Source organism: Centrocercus urophasianus, unplaced genomic scaffold, assembly GCF_019232065.1.
Source record: "Centrocercus urophasianus isolate 14NV4802_14NV808 unplaced genomic scaffold, USGS_Curo_1.0 seq_19, whole genome shotgun sequence".
Lineage (NCBI taxonomy): Eukaryota > Metazoa > Chordata > Aves > Galliformes > Phasianidae > Centrocercus > Centrocercus urophasianus.
This window is the reverse complement of record NW_024884744.1, coordinates 3,965,233-3,988,898: the sequence shown is the minus strand read 5'-3', so window position 1 is coordinate 3,988,898 and position 23,666 is coordinate 3,965,233. Positions and strand designations below refer to the sequence as shown.

The window sequence follows — 23,666 nt, the reverse complement described above, 5'->3', positions numbered from 1 at the left end:
ACCATCAGCGGGTTAACTCTCAGAATGAATGCCCAGTATATCACAAAGTTTAAAACTGCAGGGAGAGGTGAATTTTTTCAGGTATCCATGTCAGCCCGTGGGACGTCAGAGTTGATGTTTGTTTTCCCCTTGCTCACGTTCCTGAAGCTCATCAAATGCTCACTGCAACAACAAATGCCCCATGTCCTTTCCCAGATACCATCACAGCACCTAATCCTGGAGAAATGTCTAACAAAAATTCCACTTGCAAGCAGACAAGGTATCTCAGTAGCATGCCAGCTACAAGATGATTCTCAGCTTGTGTTCAATCCACTCATTCTGTGACTGCCTACAGAAGCTTGTCATTCCAAATGTGATGAGCCAAAGCAGCCTTGAAGAAAGCTCCTCTGCTGGGATGTTTTGGGATTGTCTGAGCGAGGCTGAAGCAAATGCTTCGTAAGATATGGGGTTGCCCAAGTACACTAAGAGCAAAGTATTGCATCAGCTTGTGTTCTTCATCAGATGTTTCAGCGTGTGTGTGCCACATTTCAGGAAAACTATGAAAAGTTTAACACTAGGAGAGAGTACTTCCTGAGGTAGAAACAAAACCAGCAATATAATAGGTATACATATATGTATTTGCTTCTATTTTATCCAGTGAGGGAAGATTGGAAAGGGAGAATGGTACTTCACGGGATTCCTGGCATCCAGCCTTTGATTTCTGGCACAGATGCAGGGTTGCTGCTTGCTGTAGTGATGTGTGACAACCACAGTGCTTTGACAGTCCCGCTCTGGAAAGATCTAATTGTTCTTGGCTGAATTTCACAGGTGTTGGGGATGTGTTTCTGAATCAGACATGTATCCATATGTATCTCAGCAGTCTTGTTTTTGCTGGTCATCTTCTCCAATGGGAAAAATGGTGAAGCAGCAATGGAGAGTGAGAGAGAGGGACGCAGGAGGTGAGTGGACTGTATCAGCTTGTCCTAGACCGTGGTTTGTAAGTCAGCATCACTGTTAGCTCAGATGATTTAGCACAGTGTATTCCCATGTTATTTATTCCCTTTGCACCGCAGAATCTGAAGATGAGTGATTCAGTAGTTGAACAGTTCCCATGCAATATTTGGTGTTGGTCACCTGAGCTACACTAAGTATATACTAATGTGAAAGATAGGGCTGGAGCTACACCTTCTCCTGTGCACTCTTGCCCAGATTTACTGCCAGGGTTATCTCTGTAGTCAACACAGCATCACTTCGTTGTAGAACATAAGGATTTGGAAGAGCACAACCAAAACCCAGCAGTATGTATTCAGGTTCAATCTCCACAGAATGCAATGGGGTTTTCCTGAACTATCCAGACCCATTGTACCAGATGGTACCGTATGGAAGTAACACTGATCCTTTGACTCTGTTGATTTCTAATTAGGTTTCTAGTAATTAATATTGTTTGCAGGCCTTGCATGAACTCTGCAGATTACCCATTCATGTGAATGATTAACTGAAAGGGGATTAATCCTGGCATAAGTTCAACTAAAAATTATTTTCTAGCCCTGAAAATCTTCGCTGACAGGCTAGTAGATTTTAATAGGGAGTGAGACGTTGATATTTGTGTAGTTCCATTTCACAAAGAGGAACTTGACAGAAGAGTATTAAAAATACAAGCATGGTAGATATAAAGCATTTGTTCACCGTTCTCAGACACAGGGTTTGAATTTTGGGTGGTCCTGTGTGGAGTCGAGTGTTGGACTTCGTGATCCTTGTGGGTCCCTTCTGGGATGTTCTGTGATTCTGTGGTAGCATAAAAGTACAAAGAAATGTCACCCATGAAAAGTCTCACTGAGTTTAGGGAAACTGTTGTAAGGTTTCTCAGAGGAATGTGCTTTTCTGAAGCCAAGGTTTTTGCTGGTTTAGCACGTTATCTGTGCCTTTTCAAACTTATCCTGTGACCAGTCTATGGTTGGACCTAAATACCTAGAAGATCAGCTATGGTTTTCATAGCACATTGAAATCTGTTTTAAACAGCTGCTGTGTGTCTGGTATGTTAGACTGTCAAACACTCATTTTACAGGAAATAATGTGGATTCTCACAGGTCCTTTGGACCAAACTTAGTCCTCAGCCATGCACACTGTGGGGAAGTCTGGAAGGCGTTTGGTCCAGGGAGTTGTCAGTGCTGCACAGTGTTTCTGAGTCTGTGAGCCTATAAGCAATGCCAATAAGCATTTTTCCATTCCCAGCAATTTCTTAGCCCATTCAAATGCCTGCTGCACCTAGGCAGCCTGCAGCAGATTGAGCCAAGCAATCTGAAAAGCTACTGCAGACATTGACATTCATGCAGGAGGTGGGAATGGAAGCAGAGATGCATGCTAGGGAAAGGGGGAAGGAATAACATCATGTTGACTCAGTCTCCTCATACAGAAAGGAGAATGCTGGCTGCACTTAGGGATGAGCAAAGCTGAGAAAGGGAACATGGGTAGAAGTAAACAAGGGTGTGCTACTGTGTGTTACAGAGCTCAGAATGTTGAACATCCTTAGCAGATAAATATCCAAAATCGTTATATTCTATATAAATACTGGGCCAAGGGTCTCTTTGATATAACTGCAGTCATTGACTATAGCAATTGTGCTTTATTATTTCATCCAGATGCTTGGGGTACTAATTTTACTTGATGGATAATAAGGGCCATCAAATACAGAGTTGCTACTTTGCTTGGGTTTCATTGAAAGATGCACTCCTAAAAGGAGAGGAAATCCCCAAAATGATACTCAGTGATTAAGTACATAGAATATAGGATTTCAGTGTTTGCAAATCCTTTTTTTCAAATGAACTTGTGGCACTAATCCTCTAATGGCATTATTTCTTTGGAATATATGCCGGATTAAGGAGTCACAATGAGGCAAAGTACAAAAATCCACATTAATCTCTCACCAGTGGATGCTGTGTGGGATGCAACTTTAACTGTGTTTTTCCAGACCTGGTCTGTTCCTATCCTTGCCCCAGGTCTACACAGAGGGAGGAACAGATATAAACAAATGTGACACTGAGCGCTCAGCAGATGGTCACAAGCCATTTAACTCGATGGAAAGGCGTGGGCATTTATTATCTTTAAACTGCAGAAGCTAAGCCTACCCTATGCTGTCTGTGGTGAACTGCAGGAAGTAGATGTACGGCTCTGTGAGGCAGGAGCAGGGCAATGTTCACCAGTGAGCAGGGAGAGAACAGCACCGCCCTGCCTACCAGCTAATGATTCCCACCATTCTGTATTGCACATGCAGGGCACAGCCTGGGCTACTGCAGAATAACATCCATGCGTTCAGCCCTTGCTCTGGTCGTCCTGCTATGCTTTAGGATAACCTTGCTGTCCCCTCATCCTGCATAGCTTGCTTTCTAGGAAGAAGAAATTAGGTCGCTGTGAAAATACAGTTCCCTTCTCACTGGATTACAGGGATGCTGTCATGGTGCCGTGAGGTATTTTTACTCTCATTCAATGGCCTAAAGTGGTGATAGAATTTCTGAATGGTCAATGCATCACTTAATGCACTGATGTCAGAGCACTGAAGCTAGCCAAGCCTAACCACTGTAATCAGTGCTTAACGTGCTTAAGGATTTCCCCAGTTCCAGGGATCGGAGATTATCAGATATTCCCTCCCATTCCACCTTCCCATCAAAGCATGGTGGGCACGGAGCCCTGAGCCCAGCAGAGCCTGGCACATGGGCACAGATGCGGGTTGCCTTGTGGCTGTTTCATGCCTGGGCACTCTTGTTAAGCACGACATTGAAAGTGGATGAAAGCTGTCGAGTTCAATGCGTTCCTTACTGACAGGATTGCTTTGGGTTCTCAGCTGTGTGACTGAGACACCCAGGTAGGGGTGTAGGACTCACATAAGTGCCCTTTCCCTGTGGATACAGAGGTTGGGTCAGCACAGCCACCCCTGGGCTCAGGAGGCATTACAACCAGCTTGGAGATTCCTGCTGTTTGGGAACAGTTACGTGCCATTCATTCTTGCAGGTAAACACTGCCCATGACAGCAGTTTCTGTGCATTTTTTCCTTCTGAACATCTTTCTGTGTAGTATTTCTCATGGGTGGGAGGATTTCCCTGCTGTTCATTTGAAGTTTTCTTCTCCTGATCTTATGCTATTGACTCCCAGCATCACACTGTGCCGCACTCAGCCCTGTCTTAATCATCTGTACGTTGACACACTGAGTCAGGGCTGTCCTCAGCCAGTGTCTGCCCTGCTTGCACAGCAGCCGTTACTTTTATTGACCATCTTTATAACTCCCCACCAAAAGCACTCCAGCTTGGATATGTCTGTAGTGTATACATAGCAGTGAGAGGTCCATGTATAAACGGTGTTGGAACAGGGACAGGTGAAGGTGAGCAGGAAACGATGAGGAAGACTGATCTGGCACATGAGGGGAGACAAGAAGTGTTGGGTTGATGTAGGCTGTGGGGGTGACAGCATCACAGATATGGGCCACGAGCATCGAAGCTAGAAAATGTAACTCTCACTGTCATGGAAATCAGATTCACAAACACACAAATATGGGGTAGCTTGGTTTATGCACCTGATGTGCTCTGTGATGTCGTACTGTGCTATCATGCTGTTGCCTACAAGCAGACTGTGGTGGGTGGCACAGCAGGACCTCTCCTCTCCTGCATGCTGTGCCATGAAGTGCCCAGCAGTGAGCTACCCCTCTGTGTTCCCTTCCATCTCCAAACTGCAACGCCCACTGACACCCGCCTTTGCTCAGCCTCCACCAACACTCCTGACAAGTATGGACAAAAGGGGTGGGAAAACAAAGAGCTTTTCTTCAGGTGCTGCTGTAACCCGACCTGCGAGGTGACTCAGCTGGCAGCAGCTGTGCGGGACGTGGGGCGGTCAGGGTGCAGCTCTCAGCCTGCACTGCCACTTCCTCCTTTCTGCATTGCCAGGTTGCTCAGCTGCGGCACCAGCAGAGAGCACGCAAGTGGATACTCAGCTCTCCCCCTGGAATAGCGAGGCTGGGGCAGCAGAGCAGCAGGAAGGACCCGCAGAGCTGTTGTGCAGAGCTGTCGCTGTCAGGCTGGCGAAGACGGGAACACTCAAAAGAAAAGCATCGGGAGTGTCCTGACAGGTACAAGTGAGGTTTTGTTCACGTGCCATGGCTCGCTTCTGCCAGCCCTGAAAGTGCTGTAAAAGGTGAAACAAACCCACAGGTGTACCGATGGAAAAGACAGGTATGGCTTTTTGTCTGTTTCAAATAATGCAGTTTTACAGCAAGAAAAGCAACCAGGGTAACGAGCATTGCTTTACAGCTCAATAAATGTGCACTCACATCTCTGTGCACTGCTTTGTACAATTTCTGTACTTTACATATGAGCAATACAGCTGCAACAGGCTAACAGGAGCAAGATTTAAAAGAATGCATCAGCTTTTTTCAAGTGCTCTGCCCTTGAACACTTGTATCATAGCAGGAGAAAAAGCCTACATGCATATTGTCGATACTGGTGACATTGTGTGTAACAGTTACTAAAGTGATCAAGGTTGTGTGCTCTGTTGGGGACGCTGGGTTGTGCAAAGAGTTCTGTGAGCAGATCTCTGCTGGGGAAAGGGGTCACAGCAGCTTCAAAGTCAGCAAATGATGATACAGCAAGTGTGGTATAAAGAAAGAAGGAAAGAATGCATATGAATTGTTACAAAGCCAAACTTCAATTTACCTGTCAATTAGTCATTGAGACTGAGGTCATCATAGCACTGAACTCTCCAAACAAGCTGACTGGGATCCTTGTTTTTTCCAGCATTGGTGCACTCCCAGGAGTCCTTGTAGTCCCTATTGCACACCTCACCTTCCTGACAGCCAGAGTAGGCTTTGGCATGGGTCACTTGGGTGCCAAACTTACCTGACAGAGGAATCTTTAATTTGGCCATAGGGAATGCAGCAGCTTCAGCCCTGGGTCTCCCAGTAGCCAGGTGGGGTAGCCTTGAGAGCAGTCTGTGTTAACAAAGCAGCAGAAAGTGAATCTTGGACCATCTCACAGTGGGACCAGTGAGTCTGCTGTGTGGATACTGAGCATTACCAGGCCCTTCCAAAGGAGGAGATAAGAGCTCAGAGACTAGTTCACTAAACAGTGACACTGATATTGGCATGGAGGGAATGGTGGGAAATGGTCAGTGCATCTGCTGTTATGAAAGAGGGTGTGCAAGAGTGTTGCTAAAGATAATTCCTTCTATGTCTGCTGATCTGCTGAAAGGAGACACACAGAGTTGCCAGAACAAGAGTGAGGAAGACATCCCAAAGAGTTCCCCATTTGACTTTGTTATAAAACAATTCCAAGGGAAGAGATCCTCTTCTGGAAAGAGAAAAGAGCAGCCTTCAGCCATCCAGAAGTTCTTCAGTGGCTTTGACTTTGGGAAATCAGAAGGCAAGGAAAGACAAGAAATTGAAGAAACAGAAATAAACAACTGTAGAGCTGATGATCAGAGTGAGAAGGAAAATCTCTCGGTAGAAGGTAATGCTGATACAATGAACAAATCCATGTGGATGCATTTTAATTTCATTTGCTTTTCTTACTGGACAGAAAGTTATATTTTACTGCCTGCAATATATCCTTTAGCCAGAATTTGCTTCTGATTGAAACACTATTGAGGATGTGCCCTCTAGCATGATAGGTGCTGAGCAAGGAGTGGGGTCTGTGCTGCCGAGGAGGCACAAAGCTTTTGTGTGACCTCCCTCTTGATCTCCAGTGTGAGAGGTCAGTGCTGGAGGCAGCTTATTAGTTGCAGAGCTTATTTGGTTTCAAAGCCAAGCTTTGAGCAGTAGCTTGGCTTCTTGTATTTAAGATTGTTCTCTGCCCACCCTGCTGCTGAAGCAATCTGAAAGCGGCCGGAGCAGATGTTTCCTACCCCTTGGCACCTGTGAGGGGGAGGGCATGGAAATTGATCGTGAATGTTATTTTGTTCATACAAGAGCACTCTCTACACACCAGAGAAAATGAGGCTATTCTTACAAAGCTGTTGGAAGGTGAGGTTTAGAACCCCATTCTCTGATCTAAGAGTTCTAGGAAAACAAGGAGAGGACAGCTACTGTGAGTGAGATTACTGTTCTGTGTACCTTTTGGTGTTGGGTTGTTTTTTTCCTTTTCATTTACGGACATTAGATGAAACTGCTGATTTATTAAAGGGTTTAGTGAATAATACAAATGAAACTTTCCTTGCTGTACAAACTGCATGGAGGAAGAAGGTAAGAAAAGCAAGAAGCACATTGCACAGACAATGTATGAAGTGAACACAGGCTGTCATAAAGCAGGAGACGATCACCACACAATTGCAGGGCCACTCTGTTCTGACTGATTCAGTACAGGCTGTACTCCAGCCGTGTGGCACAGGGGCACACAGAGGTGGTTAAATGACTTGTGTATCCAGAGCAGCTGCAGTCTGGAGTTTTGCAAGAATTTCACGTGCTTGAACGAGTAGTGCAAACATCCTGAGCCGCTGGCATAAGGCAGCGTGGAGACGTGAAAAAAAGATTCTTTTCACATTGAGCAGCAGGAGCTTTGTACTGATCTGACCTATCTTATCACTCAGGTTGTTGGTCCATGCTGATCGAAATTAGAGGCTGGTTTACTGGCAGCTTTAGTTCATTTCCTGAAGTCTCCACCTGGCGCTCTGGGTTGGTTGCATTGGTAACCAGGGCTGTGTTTCTTTGTTACTCAGATGAATCTTCACAGCTGATTTCTGAAGCAGAGTCACCATCTGGTGAGCAGAGATTGAACCAGTTCATGCAGAAACTGGGAAAGAAACCCAACAGCAAGAACCTGGATCTCAATAATTGTGCATTAAGTGCAGCAGATGTAACAGAGCTGGGTAAGTATGTATTTTATTCAGCTAGACACTTTGTGTATTTCTTTGATTCTGATTTTCCTATTCAGCTGTTCACTCCTTTCCTTTCCCTTTCTTTTATCTCAGGCTTTATTTAAGATTTCATTTGGTGGTCCCAGGTCCCTGAGGAACATTAGAAATATTAAAACCGTGCAAGACTGTGCAGCAGGAGAATACCTTCATTCTCAGGCTGCAGATAAGAAAGCTGAGATACAGATTGTCATGATTTTCTAATGTTTTAGAAAGCAGTATCAAGATGTGTGGACATCCAGAATTTGCACATGATGTACAAACAGTACTTTTTTTTTCTTTTTTCCTCAGCTTCTTTACTGCCATTTCTCCCAGAGCTGGAAGAGATCAGCCTGTCCTGGAATGGTTGTGTTGGAGGGACTTTGAAAACCCTCACTGCTCAGTTCCATCATGTGAACCTGCTAAAAGTCCTTCGACTTAACAGCTGCAGGCTGTCAGCTGAGGATGTCACCTCCTTAGGTACAGGCATTTATGTTTGCTTTCAGACAGCTTGGGTGTAATGTAATCCATCTTGTCTCTTCCTGCATCCTATCCCTGCTGCTTCCACCCTGGGCAATATCAAGTCCCACTGCAAAACACTGGGAAGAACTTGGGGTTGTGAGTGACCTGGTACATTTGAACAGCTGTACTGAGCTCATAGCTCAGGGCACAGAGCTTTTGTATTCAGAAGGCAACAGAATTCAGCCCCATTTGCAGAAGAACATGTTTCCCATCTGGATTAGGATTTTTTTTGCTGTCTTTAATATCTAATGGTAGACAGCAAAAGTGAAAAAAGTTTTCAGTGATCATAGGGTCAGTTTAGGACTTTGTGCTGCAGGACAGATGTAGTGCTCATTACAGAATATTTGTTGGTCTTTTGGAGGAGTCTTAAAACCAGCAGTGCTGTCTTAGAGCTTCGTAACTTGTTTTTGTAAGTTTGGAATAAGCTTATTCCTCTGCTTACTTCTTTGCTTGGAGTGCTTGCAGCCCTGCTTTGTGCAGAGCACGGATTTAAAGGTTTTGAAGTTGGTGCTGTGCACACAGCTCCTGATGCTGAGTCACCTCTGGGCCTGGAATTTACTGGTGGGGTGGGCCTGTGATACGTGTCTGAAAGAAGGGCAAACTCAACCAACTGCACTGTTCTGTAAGGTCACTGCTCATTTTGCAAGTTCTAAAAACTGGTCTGGGTTAAAAGCTTTCTTGTTCCCTGTCATTCGAATCCTTTTTTTCTTTTTTCAGGAAATGATCAGACATAACACGTATGCTAGTAGCTCAAAAGTAGGTGATGCTATCTGTTGGGGAAAAGAAACATTTTTGTATTGTAAATCTTTTGTGAAGTATTAGTTAAGAAAACATAGAGACATGAAAAATTATTATTTAAATACAATTAACGGTTTCCGGGTTAATTATGAGACTTTGGATCAAGTACTGTAAGCTGCATTTGCATATTGGTTGATTGAATTATTTATTTCAAAATACACATCTGCCTCATACCTCTGCAGAGGAATTTAGGAAGTTGGAGTTTGCAGTGGGACATTAATGTTAGAAAGCAGCACTAACACAGTTCCAATTGGCTGCTGTGTCAGGCCTGGAAAAGGCCAGTTTTTGAGAATGCAATAAGAATCAGTGCTGTCTGCCTTGAAATCTTGGGAAGCTGGTTTGTTTCAAAGTGATGCTTCCCTTGATTCCTTATGAAGCGATTTGAAAAATCCTGCTGGAAACAAACCCCTGAGAAATAGCTGTGAGAAGACTTCTTTCATCCCATCCCAGATGTCCTGTGGACACAGTGTAGAAGACACTGGAAGTATGCCAAGTAAAAAAAGGCAGAACTGTACAGGACAGTAAATTCAGGCTTGTAACCTGTATTGATTTCCCTGTAGATGAGACTTTCTGGGCCATGGCACAGGTCTGCAGTGTTGGTCATGCAGTCTGATGAGTGTTTGGGAACCTGGATAAATACCAGGTCTGTGTGCACTGTGATGGTAACTTGTGTTCTGTTTTGCTCCTTGGACAAAGTGAGGATTTATACAACGTGGCTGCACTGGAATGCCATACACCAATTTACCTATCAAATAACCCAAATTACAGTTTGAGAAGCAAGTGGGTAACTTTTCTCTATGTATTCAAGGCTGTATTTTTATTTTCCACTGAAATAGATATCTAGAATGAATCATCTTGGACTTCTGTTACAGGAGAGGCATTTGAAATTGTTCCTCAGCTTGAAGAACTGGATTTATCATGGAACAGCAACATAGGTGGCAAGCTATCACTCCTGACAAAAAAACTTCGGAAGGGATGCAAGATTAAACTCCTGAAAATTACAGATTGTAACCTGACAGCCAGAGATGGAGAATCCCTCGGTGTGTGCATCCACATAGCTGGACTGAAAGACTGGCTTCACAGAGATGTAACTCAGTTGAGTTAGATGATGGCTGGTTGGAGGTCCATCTTAGTAGAAAGCTATTCATTTCAAGCTTTGCATTATAGCAGTATTTACCAGACAGTAAAAAAAGGCCTGAGGGATAGGAATTTGAGTTGGCATCCAGTTGCCACCTCTCCCCTCTTTCTTCTTATCATATCTTAATCTTATGTGGTCTTTTGATCTGATGGAGTTTCTTAAAAGATTCTCTCAAGAGAAGTGCCTGTGCTCTGTTCTGATCTTTGCTGTAGGAGATGGCTCCCATGCCACATACAGTCCTTTATCTTCTCATTAGAAATTTTTCTTTCTCTTTGTACTCCTGCTTTTTATTCTCCTGCATTTTTCTTACTGTCTTCTATTTTTTTTTTTTTTCAGATTTCTTTTTCTATATGGGTTTTGACTGATTTTCTTGATTTCTATCTGATCAATGTTTTGCTGTATTTTTGGTAGAATAGGAACCTGGAAAGTTTAAATCACATGTATAGGCAGATCCAGCCTGCCTTTTCCTGTTTGTCATAGTGCTGTTCTTTTCTAGGGCTCATCTGTATGTTCCAGACAATTACCAATTCTAGTTTTCTTTTTTTTTTCTTGCCAGCTGAAATACTAAATGTGCTCCCAAACCTTGAAGTATTAGATCTCTCTATCAACAAACACATTGGCTGCAGCATGAAGGTCATTGCTCAGGATCTGAGAAATGTACCAGGCCTCAAGGAGTTGAACTTGCACATGTGTGGATTAAAGCAGGACAGCCTCCAGGGCTTAGGTTAGACTTTAGACTCAGAAAGTCTTTCATTCTGCATAAACTGTACATCTGAAACCCATTTCAGAAAGGCAGCGCGGTAGACTTTCGCTGATGGTCTGTCAGTATCAATGGACGATGGTTATTTGCTGCTTGAGGATTGATAAAAGACTACAGAGACTTTCTGCAGGAGTAGCATTTATCTTCCCCGAGTTCAAGCATGTGAAAGTCAGTGGGGAGAGTCACCTTCCACACCATTTATCCGAGACACATCTTAGGGTAGATTAATGGCTCTCTGGACGCGCTTCCTCCCTCTGCAGACAGAACATAGACAAGGGCACAGACAGTCTAGCTAACTTCTGAAGACTTAATCCTACTTTCAGAGGGGAATCCGAACCTGCCATTATCACTTAATGACTGTCCGGTGAAGCCGTACGAAATGGGCTTATTATCTGTGCCTCTCCCTCCTGGAGGTCTTATCCGTAAGACAAAACAACTGGCACTAATTAGCACTTCCAATGGCCTTTTCAGCAAAAAGCTGAGGATTGAATGGATCTGGAGATGAATTAACCTCACCTTCACCTGCTCTTTTAGAAAAGAATGGAGTAGCGTGGGTGCAGAGGCTTTGCAGTATTACTGTGTCTGCTGTGATTATATGCTGAAGCTTAGTCTAAAAGCTTTGCCTTCGATACTTTGTGCAGAATTTGACATTAAAGTAAATGAATGTTGAAGCTGTGACCCGTACTATTGTAATAGTCAGTGACCAGCCTGCTGTCGTTTCCTTTTCAGACACTGCTTTACAGCACCTTACAGCACTGAGAAAATTAGACATATCGTGTAACAAAGAGATTGGTGGTGGCTTTAAAGACTCAGCAGCTCATTTGGCCAGCTTGAAAAATCTCGAAGTCCTTGACCTCCACCAGTGCTGTGTAACAGAAGAAGATGTGACCGTTTTGTGTAAGGATGTCTTGAGGAAATGATTTAAGAACGTATGGTTTTGACTTCTGAAAATACTTCAAAGGCATAAGAGATTCTGTGTAACACAGTCTAGCAGATCTCAGCTCATTTTTTGTGAGGCAGCTCTGGAAGTGCAGCTCAGGGGATAGCTTCCTTGCTCAGTGTGGTGTGGGGGTTTTTTTCTGTATCAAAAGAAGTCCCACAGTGGCTGATCCCATGCGGAACTAAGGGCTTCAAACTGCCATGATTCAGACCCATGATGTGAAGGTAGGAACCACCCCCAAATCCTGTTGCTGAGGATCAGTAATTTGGGAAATGTCCAAGCAGTCTCACTGCTGGTATTGGCATGGATCCGAGGCTTTTATGTGCATCCTAATACAACTGCCTAAAATTACCTCAGTGAGCTCAGAAGTGGAGAATGATGTTGGTCTCTAACTCCTAAGTACTGTTAGGAAGGAAAACACTTCTCCCATTCAATCAGTGGGACAGCTTATTTATTGTGTGCATTATCATAACTTTTTGATATTATTGATAAAAAGCTTTTACTTTTTAGAACAGCAAAAAATCACGGCTCAGAATCTATACTGTCTAAATCTTATTTGCCATTGTGAAGAAGGCGATTTGAAAAGCTGCTGATGAAGTACTGGGAATCATTATTATTAAAATCAATTGTTATTTTTAATATTTCTTCTGCACATAGTAAAATCAATAGAGAACAATCGCATTAATACAAAGTGGTTGAGGTTAGCAGTGAAGACTTTTAGAAATAATCCTCCCTCTCGTTTAATATTCAATTCCCAACTTCACCTGGAAAATGCTGGCAGGAAACTGTGTCCTGACAACCTTCCACACAGCATCTAATGATACCTAATTTCTTAAGCATTCCTACAGAAAATGACAAGCAAGAATTACTCAAAGTATGTTTGAGTATCAAAACTTGGCCTTGACTTCTGGGTTGATTTCTAAAGACAAGTAGTGATGTCAGTCAAATATACAAGTTCTGTATCAGTGACTCATAAACACTTCATGTCTTCAAAGCCCAGGTGATACCTTTACTCTCCAGTCTTCAAGAGCTGAATTTATCCTGGAATAAAAACATAGGAGTCTCATCTGATCCTCTTCTCGGCAGACTCAGATTTTTACCGAAGTTGAGGTCTGTAGCCATCAGCAATTGTGGATTAGGCATGGAGTCCTTTTCATCACTGGGTAGGAATGCTTTTTTAAAGTGTGTCTGTTCTCAGGGTCTCCCTGTGGGACCAAACACTTCATTCTCTGTTGGCTGAACTCCAAAAACAATGGTTACATTACAGTGCAGGTCCTGAGTGGAAAAGTAATTGTCGCTTTCTCCTCTGGTTTTGCCTTACGAGGAAGCCAGTGTTTCATGGGACCTGGTTGCAAGGGAAGATCGTTGTATGTCTTCCCGTTTCACCTGACTGAATGAAGTGCTTTTAGTCCTTTATCTGTTAGTGAGCTTTCATGTACTTCTTATTATTGGAAGAGAAGGCAGCAGAACAAGACTCATATTATGCTAGAATTGCAGTTTTACTGTAAATCTGCATTTGCAGTTTATTAAGGTCAAGATTTAAGGGTTTTTTTTGCTCTCACTACAGATAAAGTAGAAACTTTCTGACTTACAGTGAAGTGTGGGGCAATGGAGGAGCTGTGAAAATGACTGCAGTAGTGGAAAAGATACTGCACAGCCAATGAAGAAAAGCCCAATCTAACACAGGATATGTAAATGCAACCTCTTTTGCTTACTTATTGCAAATCTCAGTGGATTAGTGGCTGCACTGTTCCTTTGATAGGAGTTTCATATGGCACACAAAACCTACTACAGAGGGATCTGTTAGAATGCACTGTGCATTTGCTGTACGTTTGATACCCTTTATTAGTGACACTAAACCCTCAGTGAAACTTGGCAGCCTTTAGCAGAAGCAGCATCAAGCTGAACTGATCTGAGGTCCCTGCAGAAAGAGTACCATGTTTATGTCATTCCAGTTATGGAAGAATGGCACATGGAAATCAGTGCTGTCAAAGATACACTGCATTTCGCCTTGAATGGCCAATTCACTGCCAAAAATTTCTGGGTTTAGGTGAATTCAAAATGTTTTTGAAGTGTGCTGTTGTATTAAATTGACTTCAGTGGAACAAGGTTAAGTCAATAATGCAAACAGAAAGGAAAGAAAGCTCTTCTGAGATTCCTTGAAGAGTCTGTAGACAGGCCCTTGTTACACTGTTTAATGAATGCAGGAGAGACTTTTTTTTTGTGTCTGACTTTTATTAGGACAAAATAAGTCATTTTAAGCATAGATAGGCAGCCTGTCAGGAGCCTATTGGCAGGTGACTTGCTGGTGAGGTGTCTGTTGAGGCCATGCTGTTTTCTCTTAGTAAGCAGAAGTTGCTGGTCTTAATCTTTTCAGCTGAGGCTGCCCTTCACCTTCCTGAACTGGAGATGTTAGACCTTTCTTGGAATAAGTGCGTTGGTGGAAACCTAAAGCTGCTTTTGGGAGCACTAAAGCTTGCAACGGAGATTCAAGTGTTAAGACTGAGCAGCTGTAACTTGGTGGCTGAAGATTTGGCGCTTCTAAGTACGTATAACATGGCATTTACAAGCAGTCAAGGAGCCAGTGCACACAGACCACAGTTCAGAAGGGACTTGTTCCATGTGCTGAGCACGTTTTTGGACAAATCAAGTGAAAAGATGGAAAATACAGCACTGTTTTTCCCGGAAAGTATTTTCATTTTGCTGAAAGCTTGTGTCCCAAACATGCACAGTGCAGAGACTGAAATGGATAAAAACGCAAAGAATCATCTTAGCAGTCTTATGTGTTAATGCAAAAATGCAGCATATGGAAAAAATGTATGGTTCAACCCTGTTCTTTATATCACGTTTTTCAACCTGCCTCTGAGGAGTTCTGTTTTGCTCAGTTACTCTTTTTGGGTCAGTGATTGATGAGAAATGTACATGCTGACAGCCAGTAAGGCAGGCTCTACCAGCTCTCAGTCCATTAGGTGTGTTTCTGGAGTCCAGCTGTGGTGGGAGAATTAAAATGGAAATATTTTAGCCCACTTCTCAGCAGCTGCTAAAAACGCTGGAAGATGGGAACCCAATGGAGGAATGAATTTCGGAACTGTTTTGAAAACCTGTTTATTTTAAAGGCATCCTTATGATTCTGTGGGCCTGACTCGTGGGTTTTGAGTGTCTGACGTTGGCAATAGCTATGTGATTGCTATCAAGGCCCTGTAACCTGGAGGCTGGTGAGAAAAAGCCTGAATATTTTTGACTTTACAAACATCACCCTTGACAGGTGGCTCTTTTGTTGAATATCCATTAAGGATCTCAGCTACCTTTAGGGTATATTAGGCCCATTACCTTCCCACAGTGAGAGGTGGCTGTTGCAATCATGTAAACTCACCGAGTTTTGCTGTTCTCCTAAATCTCCCTATAAAGCCTGCCTGTCTATTTTAATTGGCACCTGTCATATCCTCCAACTGACTTCAGGGTCTTCGGGTTGCCATACAGTTTTATGTTTGAGTCCCACTGTTTGACTGTCTGAAGACTCTAAATAACATGGTATTAAAATACTCATCTTACTTACAAGCTTTTAAAGCAATTGCCAGGGTGTATTGATTATGTTTGTTATTTCTTGCAGCATTACTGTCACACGATGGCCACCTAGCCAGGTTACAGAAGCTGGATTTGAGTTACAATAACACCATCTCTGATGAAGGGTGGATGATTTTCTGTCAAGGCTTAACAGTATTCAAAGAACTCTCAGAGCTGGATGTCAGTCTTCGTCCATCATCCTGCCGTGTCTGTGGGAAGTGGTTCAGTGAGTTGTTAGCAGCACTGACAAAGCTGCCTGCATTGGCAGAGCTGGGCATGCAAAGATGGGTCCTTTCAGAATCGCAGCGTAAACAGCTGGAAGGCTTTAATCGAGACCACAAAAGAAACATTCGTTTTGACTGTTGATGGAGGTTGGAGGTTTCTGGAAAGCCTTTCACAAGCAACGTATGAACTAAGTATTGTGTGTCTCTCACTTAGAAAACTGCTTGAAATAGTTCCAAATTTATATAAAAAACAGTTATTCAACTTCCTACACACGTGGATTACTCCCCTCGATAACATATTCTTTCAGATTCTCTGGGCCATGCTTACTCTGCTATTGTGACACTACTGAATGTGCTTAAGTTGTGAATACTGCAATGACTGATACCAAAGGAGCAATGACAGTGTCAGATAGACACGTGGCAGGTTTGCCAGTGCAAGGAAATGAGTGGAGTATGCACTAATGCAGATGGATGGGCAGTGTAATTACACATACCAGGAAGATGTTTCTAATGCAAAAATATCTGAAACTCTGTGTTTTAGAATTTTGTTCCCCCTCCCCCATACATTTTAATTTTTGTGAATGCATTAAAGCTACATAATTGTGAGATTTGGAAAGCATCCCAGCAGCTCAGGAGTATATGTCAGTCCAGTAGGAAGAAAACAGCAGGAGTTGTTCTGCCTCTGCTATGGCTCTCAGTGCCATCTGATAGCATAGATGAATCCTGCATACAGAATCAGCATAAAATCAAGGTAAGAAACATTTGGTTTGGTGTCTTTGCAAGCCTCAGGCAAGGGAAATACTGCAGTGGGGTAGATCAGGAAAGTCCTGCTATCTTAGCAACAATCTGAATCTTTCTGCATTCAAGACTAATCCGTTAGCTTTTAAAACACTTTGTGGCATAAGCTGTTCTTATTCTTATCCTAAATGTGGAGGAAATCTATCCAGGGGAGCAAAAGCTGTTATTAAAAGCCGCAGGGCAGCTTCTAGCTAGAAGCAGACCACCCTGCTTTGCACCCAAAATGTTAGAAAATGTATTGGGTCATATAAGTGGCTCTTCTTTTTACATTTGATGATTTCTTATTTGGTGTTTTATTGGATTTGCTTGCACAGAACCATATTCTGGCATACTCGTTTATGTCATGGAACATCTTAACCCACATGTGAGCTCAGAGACTGCACTGGGATTATTCATCCGTAAGGTATTTTAGGAAGTAAAGATATTAGATCTGCCCACTGAGTGAGGAGTCTTAGAGAAATCCTGAGGGATAAAGTACTGCTCAATTAGCCCTGAGTTTGTCTTCACTCTACAGCAGTCTCCTGGATGTGAGGCACAAGAGAATCATCAGCTGGCACTTTGCTTGCTTGCCCAGATCCCTTCAGCATGTTATCCCATAGAGGTGCAGAACGATACTCAGCCTTCAATCTGGGTGACACCTCTAACACAACTTCTGACTGGTTCTGAGTTTATCAGTAGCAGCTAACCACGTTGTGCTGGTGCCTCTCCATTGTTTAATCCATGATTTCATGAGGGTCTCCCCGGGCTTCCTGGTTTCAGCTTCAGTTCCACTGAAAAGTGCACTTGGATCCCACAAGCTCTGAGGAAAGCGAGATCAACCAGAGTGTCGTGGTCAGAGGTAGCAGTGAACTGCTGCAAAGTGGGATTGGTTATTTTGTGCAGATTTCTTCAACCCCTGAAGAGAAGCAAAGAGCCCCTGTTTCGTACAGAGCTAACAAAGGAGCCTTTCAAACTGTTATTCAAGGCAGGAGAGTTATTTTAATGTGGAAACACTATCACCTCTGTTTCACAGCAGCTCACCAACCTTCTCTTTCAATCACTTGTCTTAATGGGACTTTCCTTCTCCAATTTGCCTTTGCAATTCCATCCATCAAAATCCATCTGGAGAAATGATCCTTTGTCTGTTTAATGGGAATCTCTGTGAATCACTCCTCTCTCACTTGAACCTCTCTAATTCAGACTGAGGTGGACTTCACTCTCTTGGGCTGCTCTTTCTCATTTCCAGGGCACAGTAAGGATGTACTGTTTGCAATTTCTTCACTTGCTTTTTTATTTTCCCTTCCCAGTCCTTTGCCCACTCATGAATCTGTCATGCCTGTTCTGCCACAAAAGTCTTTTACTAAATCATTTTGATTATCCTGTCTGTCAGTCTTCCCAGAAGTGCCCCTTCCAACGTTTTCCTCCTCAGTTGCCTCTGCTGTCAAAGCAACACCAGTTTCCTAGTGAGATGGAAAACCAAAACTGAGCAATCCCACCTTTCTGCACTTAATAGTCCCCAGTTCTCTCCTACCAAGAAGCTTATTAGTGAGACTTCTGTGACAACAGACTCAAGAGCCAAACAGAAATAAGACCCTCGACCTGGATGCAGATGTGGCTCAGAAGAACATGACCTGGAGGTGGAGCTCTTGGGAGAGCTGAATCTCAGTGAGCCTGCCTTCGCCTCCTTCCTCAGGGTGCCACCAGCTCCTCATTCTCTGGTAGAGCTCAGGCATGGGCAGGGAGAGCAGGTCTGAAGTTCTGCCAGTTTAAGTAGAGAGACCTTCTCCCTTGTGCATTTTGACTCTGCACAGCAGCTTGCCTAGTTTAGCTCTGTGCTTTGGGAGCATTGTGACCGTGTTCTTACATGGATCCAGAGCCATTGTGAAATGCTGCATTTTGCACACTCGCAGTTTTCAAGTAAACCTGTTGTACACAGGCATCTTACAAACTGTAAGCTTGTAAGAGTAAGAGATGGGCTGTAGCACTAAGGATTTGACAGCTTGTAGTCATTCACAACACTGCAACTACAGATTGTCAAAACGTTAGGGAACGTTTTTGCAGAAGATGGAGATACTTGGAGGTACTTTGAAACAGCTCTTCACACTCCTGTAAGGCAGAAGTGTTGTGCAGATCGTGGCAGGTGTGGGTATGTTCTGACTGCTGGGAATCTTCCTCCATGTTTCCAAACAAGGTTTTGTTTATAAACATGAAAGACAGTAAATAAGTGCCAGTATGTATAAGGCTACAGGTATGGTTTATAGTCTAGATATGGACAAACCTCACCAACTGGAAAACAACTTTCTAAGGATTACATGTAAAATACTTGGAATTCATAACAACAAACAGTTCATTGCACTAGATTCCTACAGATTAGATTAATTTCCAGTTAATCATCTGCCTCTGTGCTTCAAGATAACATCCATTCAGGATGAGAAATCCCAGACTGTTTCAGGATCTGCCTTATTCAGCTGAAGTAGCTGAAAGTTCAGAAACAGCCCTGAAAAAATCGCCAGTTTTCATTAGAATATCCACTGATGCGAATGCTTTAATGCTGTCTGTTTTGTACTCACTTCTCTCTTGCAGCTGACAGGGTTCTGTTCAGCTTACTGCACAAGAATCACTTTTTGGCTTTTGCTTCTTTTCCAGACTTCTGTTTTTCTTTTCCTTTCTTTTCCTTTTTTTGGTCTGCCATGCTTTTAAATGCCAAGAAAGGTCTGATCCCCTTCTTTGTAATCAGCCCATGCCAAATATTTCGGATCTGAGAGAGAACATAGTCTGGTTACCTTGAGGAAATGGATAAAAGCCAGGCACGTTATGGCCTCCAAAACAACTCTGCATTAGAGTACATTGTTTGCAGCTTGTCCACTTGCCACCTGACTTTTCTTTTATCGTGTGTTAGCTTTTCAAGAGGAATTCCTTATCAGGGAGGAGACCAACGCTGTCATCCTCCAGATCCTCTGAGGAGTAAATGGCAATGGCCTCACATTTTTAAATGCCACCACTAAGTTTGGAAGAATAGTCTGGGAGAAACACATTAATTCATGAAGAAATAGCAGACACTGCAGGAGAGGGAGATTTTTAGTTTCAGAAGAATCAAGGACTGTTTGCCTTTCTTTCCTTGCCTCGTTTTTTTCTGAGCTAATTCAGTTCACGTTCTATTAGTGATGCAGACTGATCTTTTGGGAAAACAAAACAAAACAACGACAGCAGAATGTGATAACAAAATATGTTTTGTTCAGTGTGTCTGCACGCTAGAACTTCAATTCTCTACAGTCAGAACACAGCAAGGTGCCAGTTAGATTCATCTTCAAGCAGTGCCCAGACTTGTTGGACCTACTTTGAGTTTAGGCACAGTGACTATGCCCCTATCACTGGACGAAGCTGGTGGCTGATGTGTTGCAGAGTGCCCTGTAGGTTGTTCTAAAGCATCTCTGATCACTAAAAGCACTGCTTTGTTGCATACATACGTACATCGTGGTTGCTTTAAAACACCTACCTTTGAAGCCTTGGCTTTTTTATGTCTTTTTTGCCATAAGTACTGCAGAATAGCAGATGTCCCCTGACTGCACACTTCAATGGGAGGGTCTGTCATAGGGTTCCCATCCACAAGGACCTCCTGCAGCTGCTTCAGGCTGTTCAAATGCTCAGGCAGCCTGGACAGCTGATTGTTCTGAAGGAGCAGTTTCTGCAAACCTGAGCACACAAAAGCAGACAGCTGCAATACGAAGGACAGGAATGATGCAAAGCACCCCTGCATTCTCCCTGTAGAACAGCATATGGAGGAGGCATAAACAATTCAGTCTGTGCTTATTAGGAGTTTGAGTACTAAACATCCCATCAAGGGCGCTGGATAAAATTCAGAGTACCTCTCCCAAGTGTGGAGGGATGGGACTCAGTCTCTCCTAGCAAGGCACATCTTTATAGTTGAAGACTTCCAGTCTGGTTGCCAAATCTGCTATACTGTGCATGACAGCACTGTTGAGCTTGCCATACATAGAGATGTATTGGAGAACAGGGGAAGATAGAAAGACTGAACTGGAGGACAGAAAGCATGTTCCTCATCACTGCCCGCCAGGTCTTCTCCTGCCAGTGGTGTGCTGGGAGCTGAGCCCCAGGAATCTCCCCAGTCCTCTGAGCTTGGGCACAGCATTTCCTTCACCCTCTCGCCTCATGACTTCTCTCCTATTTGTCCCTTACTGATTGCTGGGCCAGCACCAAACAGTGTTCTGCCTTCTTTCTCTCCCTCCTTCGGAAGAATTAGGTCCGTAGGGCTAACACAAAGATGATTTCTCACCTTGCATTTGGCCTAGAGACTCAGGGAGCTTCTTAAGGAGATTGTTGTGACAGTCGAGTATTCTCAAGCGGGTCAGTAAGCCAACAGCTGGGGGCAGGTGCTCCAGACAATTATTCTCCAAATGCAGTTCTTTCAGATTCTGGAAAATATGTGTGCGTAATAACTTTTTATAATTAAAGGATTTTTCTTTAGCTGGTTATATTATCAATGTACGGATAATATCAGCAAGTGGAGAAATTAGCTTTAAAAGCTGAGGCATCGTTGGGATAACCGCCTGATAGAAAGAGACAACCTAAGTTTTAAACACTGACTATTGATGTTCTTCCTGTTCTGTCAGACCTGGCCTGATGCTGCACCAGCCCTAAAAAAATAAGGAGAACCTCCAGTTCTGCATTTGGGAGCAGCTGAAGGGCCAAGCCACAGTACACACTCAGCCCCCACCTCCTCCTGTTGTCCCTACCTGCAGTTTGATGATATCTTCTGGCAGACTCGTCAGTTTAACTCCTTTATTTTGTCCCAGATATAATTTCTCTAATGACTCCACAAGAAAGATTTCCATTGGAAAGTTGTTGAATTGATTTTTGGACAGGCTGAGGCATTTTAAATTTGTCAGTTCTTGTATTTCTGCTGGTATCTGGACACAATCATTAAAGATACATTATGTCAATTAAACAGTAATCGTAGGGATTTGTCTTTAGGGAAAAATCTCTAGGAAAAGCTATGGAGCTTCACTGTTAGTGATGGATGAGCAGAGAATGTTCTACTCATTAATATAACATTATATCTCACAGTGTGGTGGAAAGGTGGGGGGAAAAATCACATTGTTTCCTCTGCTGGAAAGATTTCTTATGTGGTTTATTCTTAGCAGAAGTGTTTGTCTGCTTCTTCACTTCTGTTATAAGCTCAGTGCAGGGGAGAGTCATTGAAATGAATCAAACCTGAAAGAGATTCTTCTGTGTGAATTACTGCTTGTCTAAAGGGAACCTTCACAGAGAAAATCACACAAATGAAAATCTCCTGGGAGGGGGAGAAGAGTTGCATTACTTAATAAGGGAGGTATAAGCCCTCAAATGAGTATGTCATACTTTAATGTACTTAACTGTTCATTATCAAGTAATTAGCAGATAGTAATGATTTTAAAGGCATTCACAATATGTCATCTATTTTAATGTCGCCCTCTGCTCTGTTTCAGTTTTTGATGCATTGGTTCTACAGAAATGCAGCTCTTATTTTTCAGCTTACAAAAAGAAAGATGATGAAATAAAGCAGCCAACTCTGACAGCAGTTCCTCCAGTCAGTATTCATCTGTATGATTCAGCACAAAAGTAAGTGTCTCCATGCTCTTGCTTTCCCTCTCTGTCTCAGCTGTCAGTGTCAGTGTTACCCAGGCTCAGTGCATGCCAGGAGTGCATCTTCATACTTGAGCAGAAGGCAGCTCTTGGTTGTAATGTAAGACTTTGCAAAAGGAAGGTCTCAGTGAAGTAAGAACGAAAAGATAGGAACAAATACCTCCTGTATTTGATTGTCATCCAGGTTCAATATCTCCAGGTTTTTCATGGAGCATATTCCTTTGGGAATTTCATCTAAGCAGTTTTCACTCAGATCGAGTACCCTGACGCTGGTTAGACTGGTGCAGGACAGGTGAACTCTGTGCAGCCCGGTGTTCCTCAGATAAACATGGGTAAGTGATGTCCAAGAGCATGTCTGGGCTGGCAGCTCCTCCAAGCTGTTATCAGACAGGCTGAGTTCACTCTTTTCAGTGAGATTGTTCCAAAATGGGGGAAGCTTGTGCAGGGGATTATGAGACAGATCCAGCACCGCCAGCTTCTGGCAGTGTTGCAGCGTGGGAGGAATGGAAGATAAGTTATTAAAAGCTAAAAATAGCTTAACTAAGTTTGTTAGAGAGCCTATCTCTTCTGGGATGTGACTGATGAGATTTTGTTCCAGATCTATTATTTCTAAACTAACAATTTTACAAAGCTCGATGGGAAATTTTTCAAATCTATTGTTTTTGAGGTAAATTTCCTTGAGTTTTTTCAGGTTCACTGTTTCTTTTGGCAGACACTGTAGATGATTGTCAGAAAGCCCAAGAAGTTCAATGAGATGGAGGTATTTGCAGATCTGCACTGGGATTTCATGCAAGTTTATTTGATAGAGCCTGAGCTGGTGAAGGGACTGCAGGTTGCTGATTACCTGCAGAGAGCTGTAAGAGAGGGGGTTGTTACTTAAATCTAAGCTCAGAATACTTTTCAACATCCCCAGCTCTTCACATATTTCCCGTATGTGGTTGTGATCCAAGTAGAGAACCTTCATGTTCTTCAGGAGTTTTATTTCTCTCGGGATGTTCACTATCAGGTTCTTCTCCATGTGCAGCTCTTCCAGATGCTCTAGACTGAAGACCTCAGGTGGGATGATTTGCAGCTGCTTATTGGCTAAATCAATAAAAAAAATCCTATCTGTGGCGTGCTTGGGAATCAGAGCTTCATTCTCTGGTACTTCATTCATTGGTTTTTCTTGTGCAGTGGTAACGTGATTATCCTCAAAGCCAGTGGGGTCATGTTTAGGGTGATGAGTGTCCTTTGCACTGAGCTCCATGCTGTGCTGAGACTCAGCCATCTGTAATTCTTATTTTTATATTTCAGAAGAGAAAAAAAAAATAAAAATAAAAATCAACAGTAGTCAAACACTAAATAAATAGTGAAAGAAGTTAAGACTGAGGGACAGGTCCTACCTACTGTCAGTTGTACCCCTGCAAAAGCCGCTTACATTCCTTGATGTCGACATCTGCAATACGTACAAGTGTG

The 23,666-nt window shown here is 43.1% G+C and overlaps 2 protein-coding genes across 5 annotated transcripts; one reads left to right on the top strand and one right to left on the bottom strand.

Annotated features, from left to right (window-relative positions):
• Positions 1-845: 845 nt before the first annotated feature.
• LRRC31 (leucine rich repeat containing 31) lies at positions 846-23,405 on the top strand. Of its 4 annotated transcripts, none has more exons than XM_042820576.1 (12): positions 846-938; positions 4,911-5,195; positions 6,210-6,467; positions 7,672-7,821; positions 8,158-8,325; positions 10,038-10,205; positions 10,860-11,027; positions 11,793-11,960; positions 12,999-13,166; positions 14,381-14,548; positions 15,614-16,542; positions 22,055-23,405. In XM_042820576.1, exons 2-11 carry the CDS (start codon positions 5,183-5,185, stop codon positions 15,931-15,933), a joined length of 1,749 nt encoding a protein of 582 aa, XP_042676510.1. In that variant the 5' UTR covers positions 846-938; positions 4,911-5,182; the 3' UTR covers positions 15,934-16,542; positions 22,055-23,405. The 4 variants fall into 4 exon arrangements, with proteins under 4 accessions (XP_042676510.1, XP_042676511.1, XP_042676512.1 ...); XM_042820577.1 differs by lacking the exon at positions 846-938 and having other exon boundaries at positions 4,856-5,195; positions 22,055-22,187; positions 22,411-23,405; XM_042820578.1 differs by lacking the exon at positions 846-938 and having other exon boundaries at positions 4,856-5,195; positions 22,055-22,187; positions 22,396-22,408.
• LRRIQ4 (leucine rich repeats and IQ motif containing 4) lies at positions 19,186-23,457 on the bottom strand. The gene is made up of 5 exons (XM_042820579.1): positions 22,372-23,457; positions 21,323-21,496; positions 20,863-21,001; positions 20,065-20,330; positions 19,186-19,326 (listed from the first exon to the last, which is right to left on the bottom strand). Exons 1-5 carry the CDS (start codon positions 23,455-23,457, stop codon positions 19,186-19,188), a joined length of 1,806 nt encoding a protein of 601 aa, XP_042676513.1.
• Between the last annotated feature and the right edge of the window lie 209 nt (positions 23,458-23,666).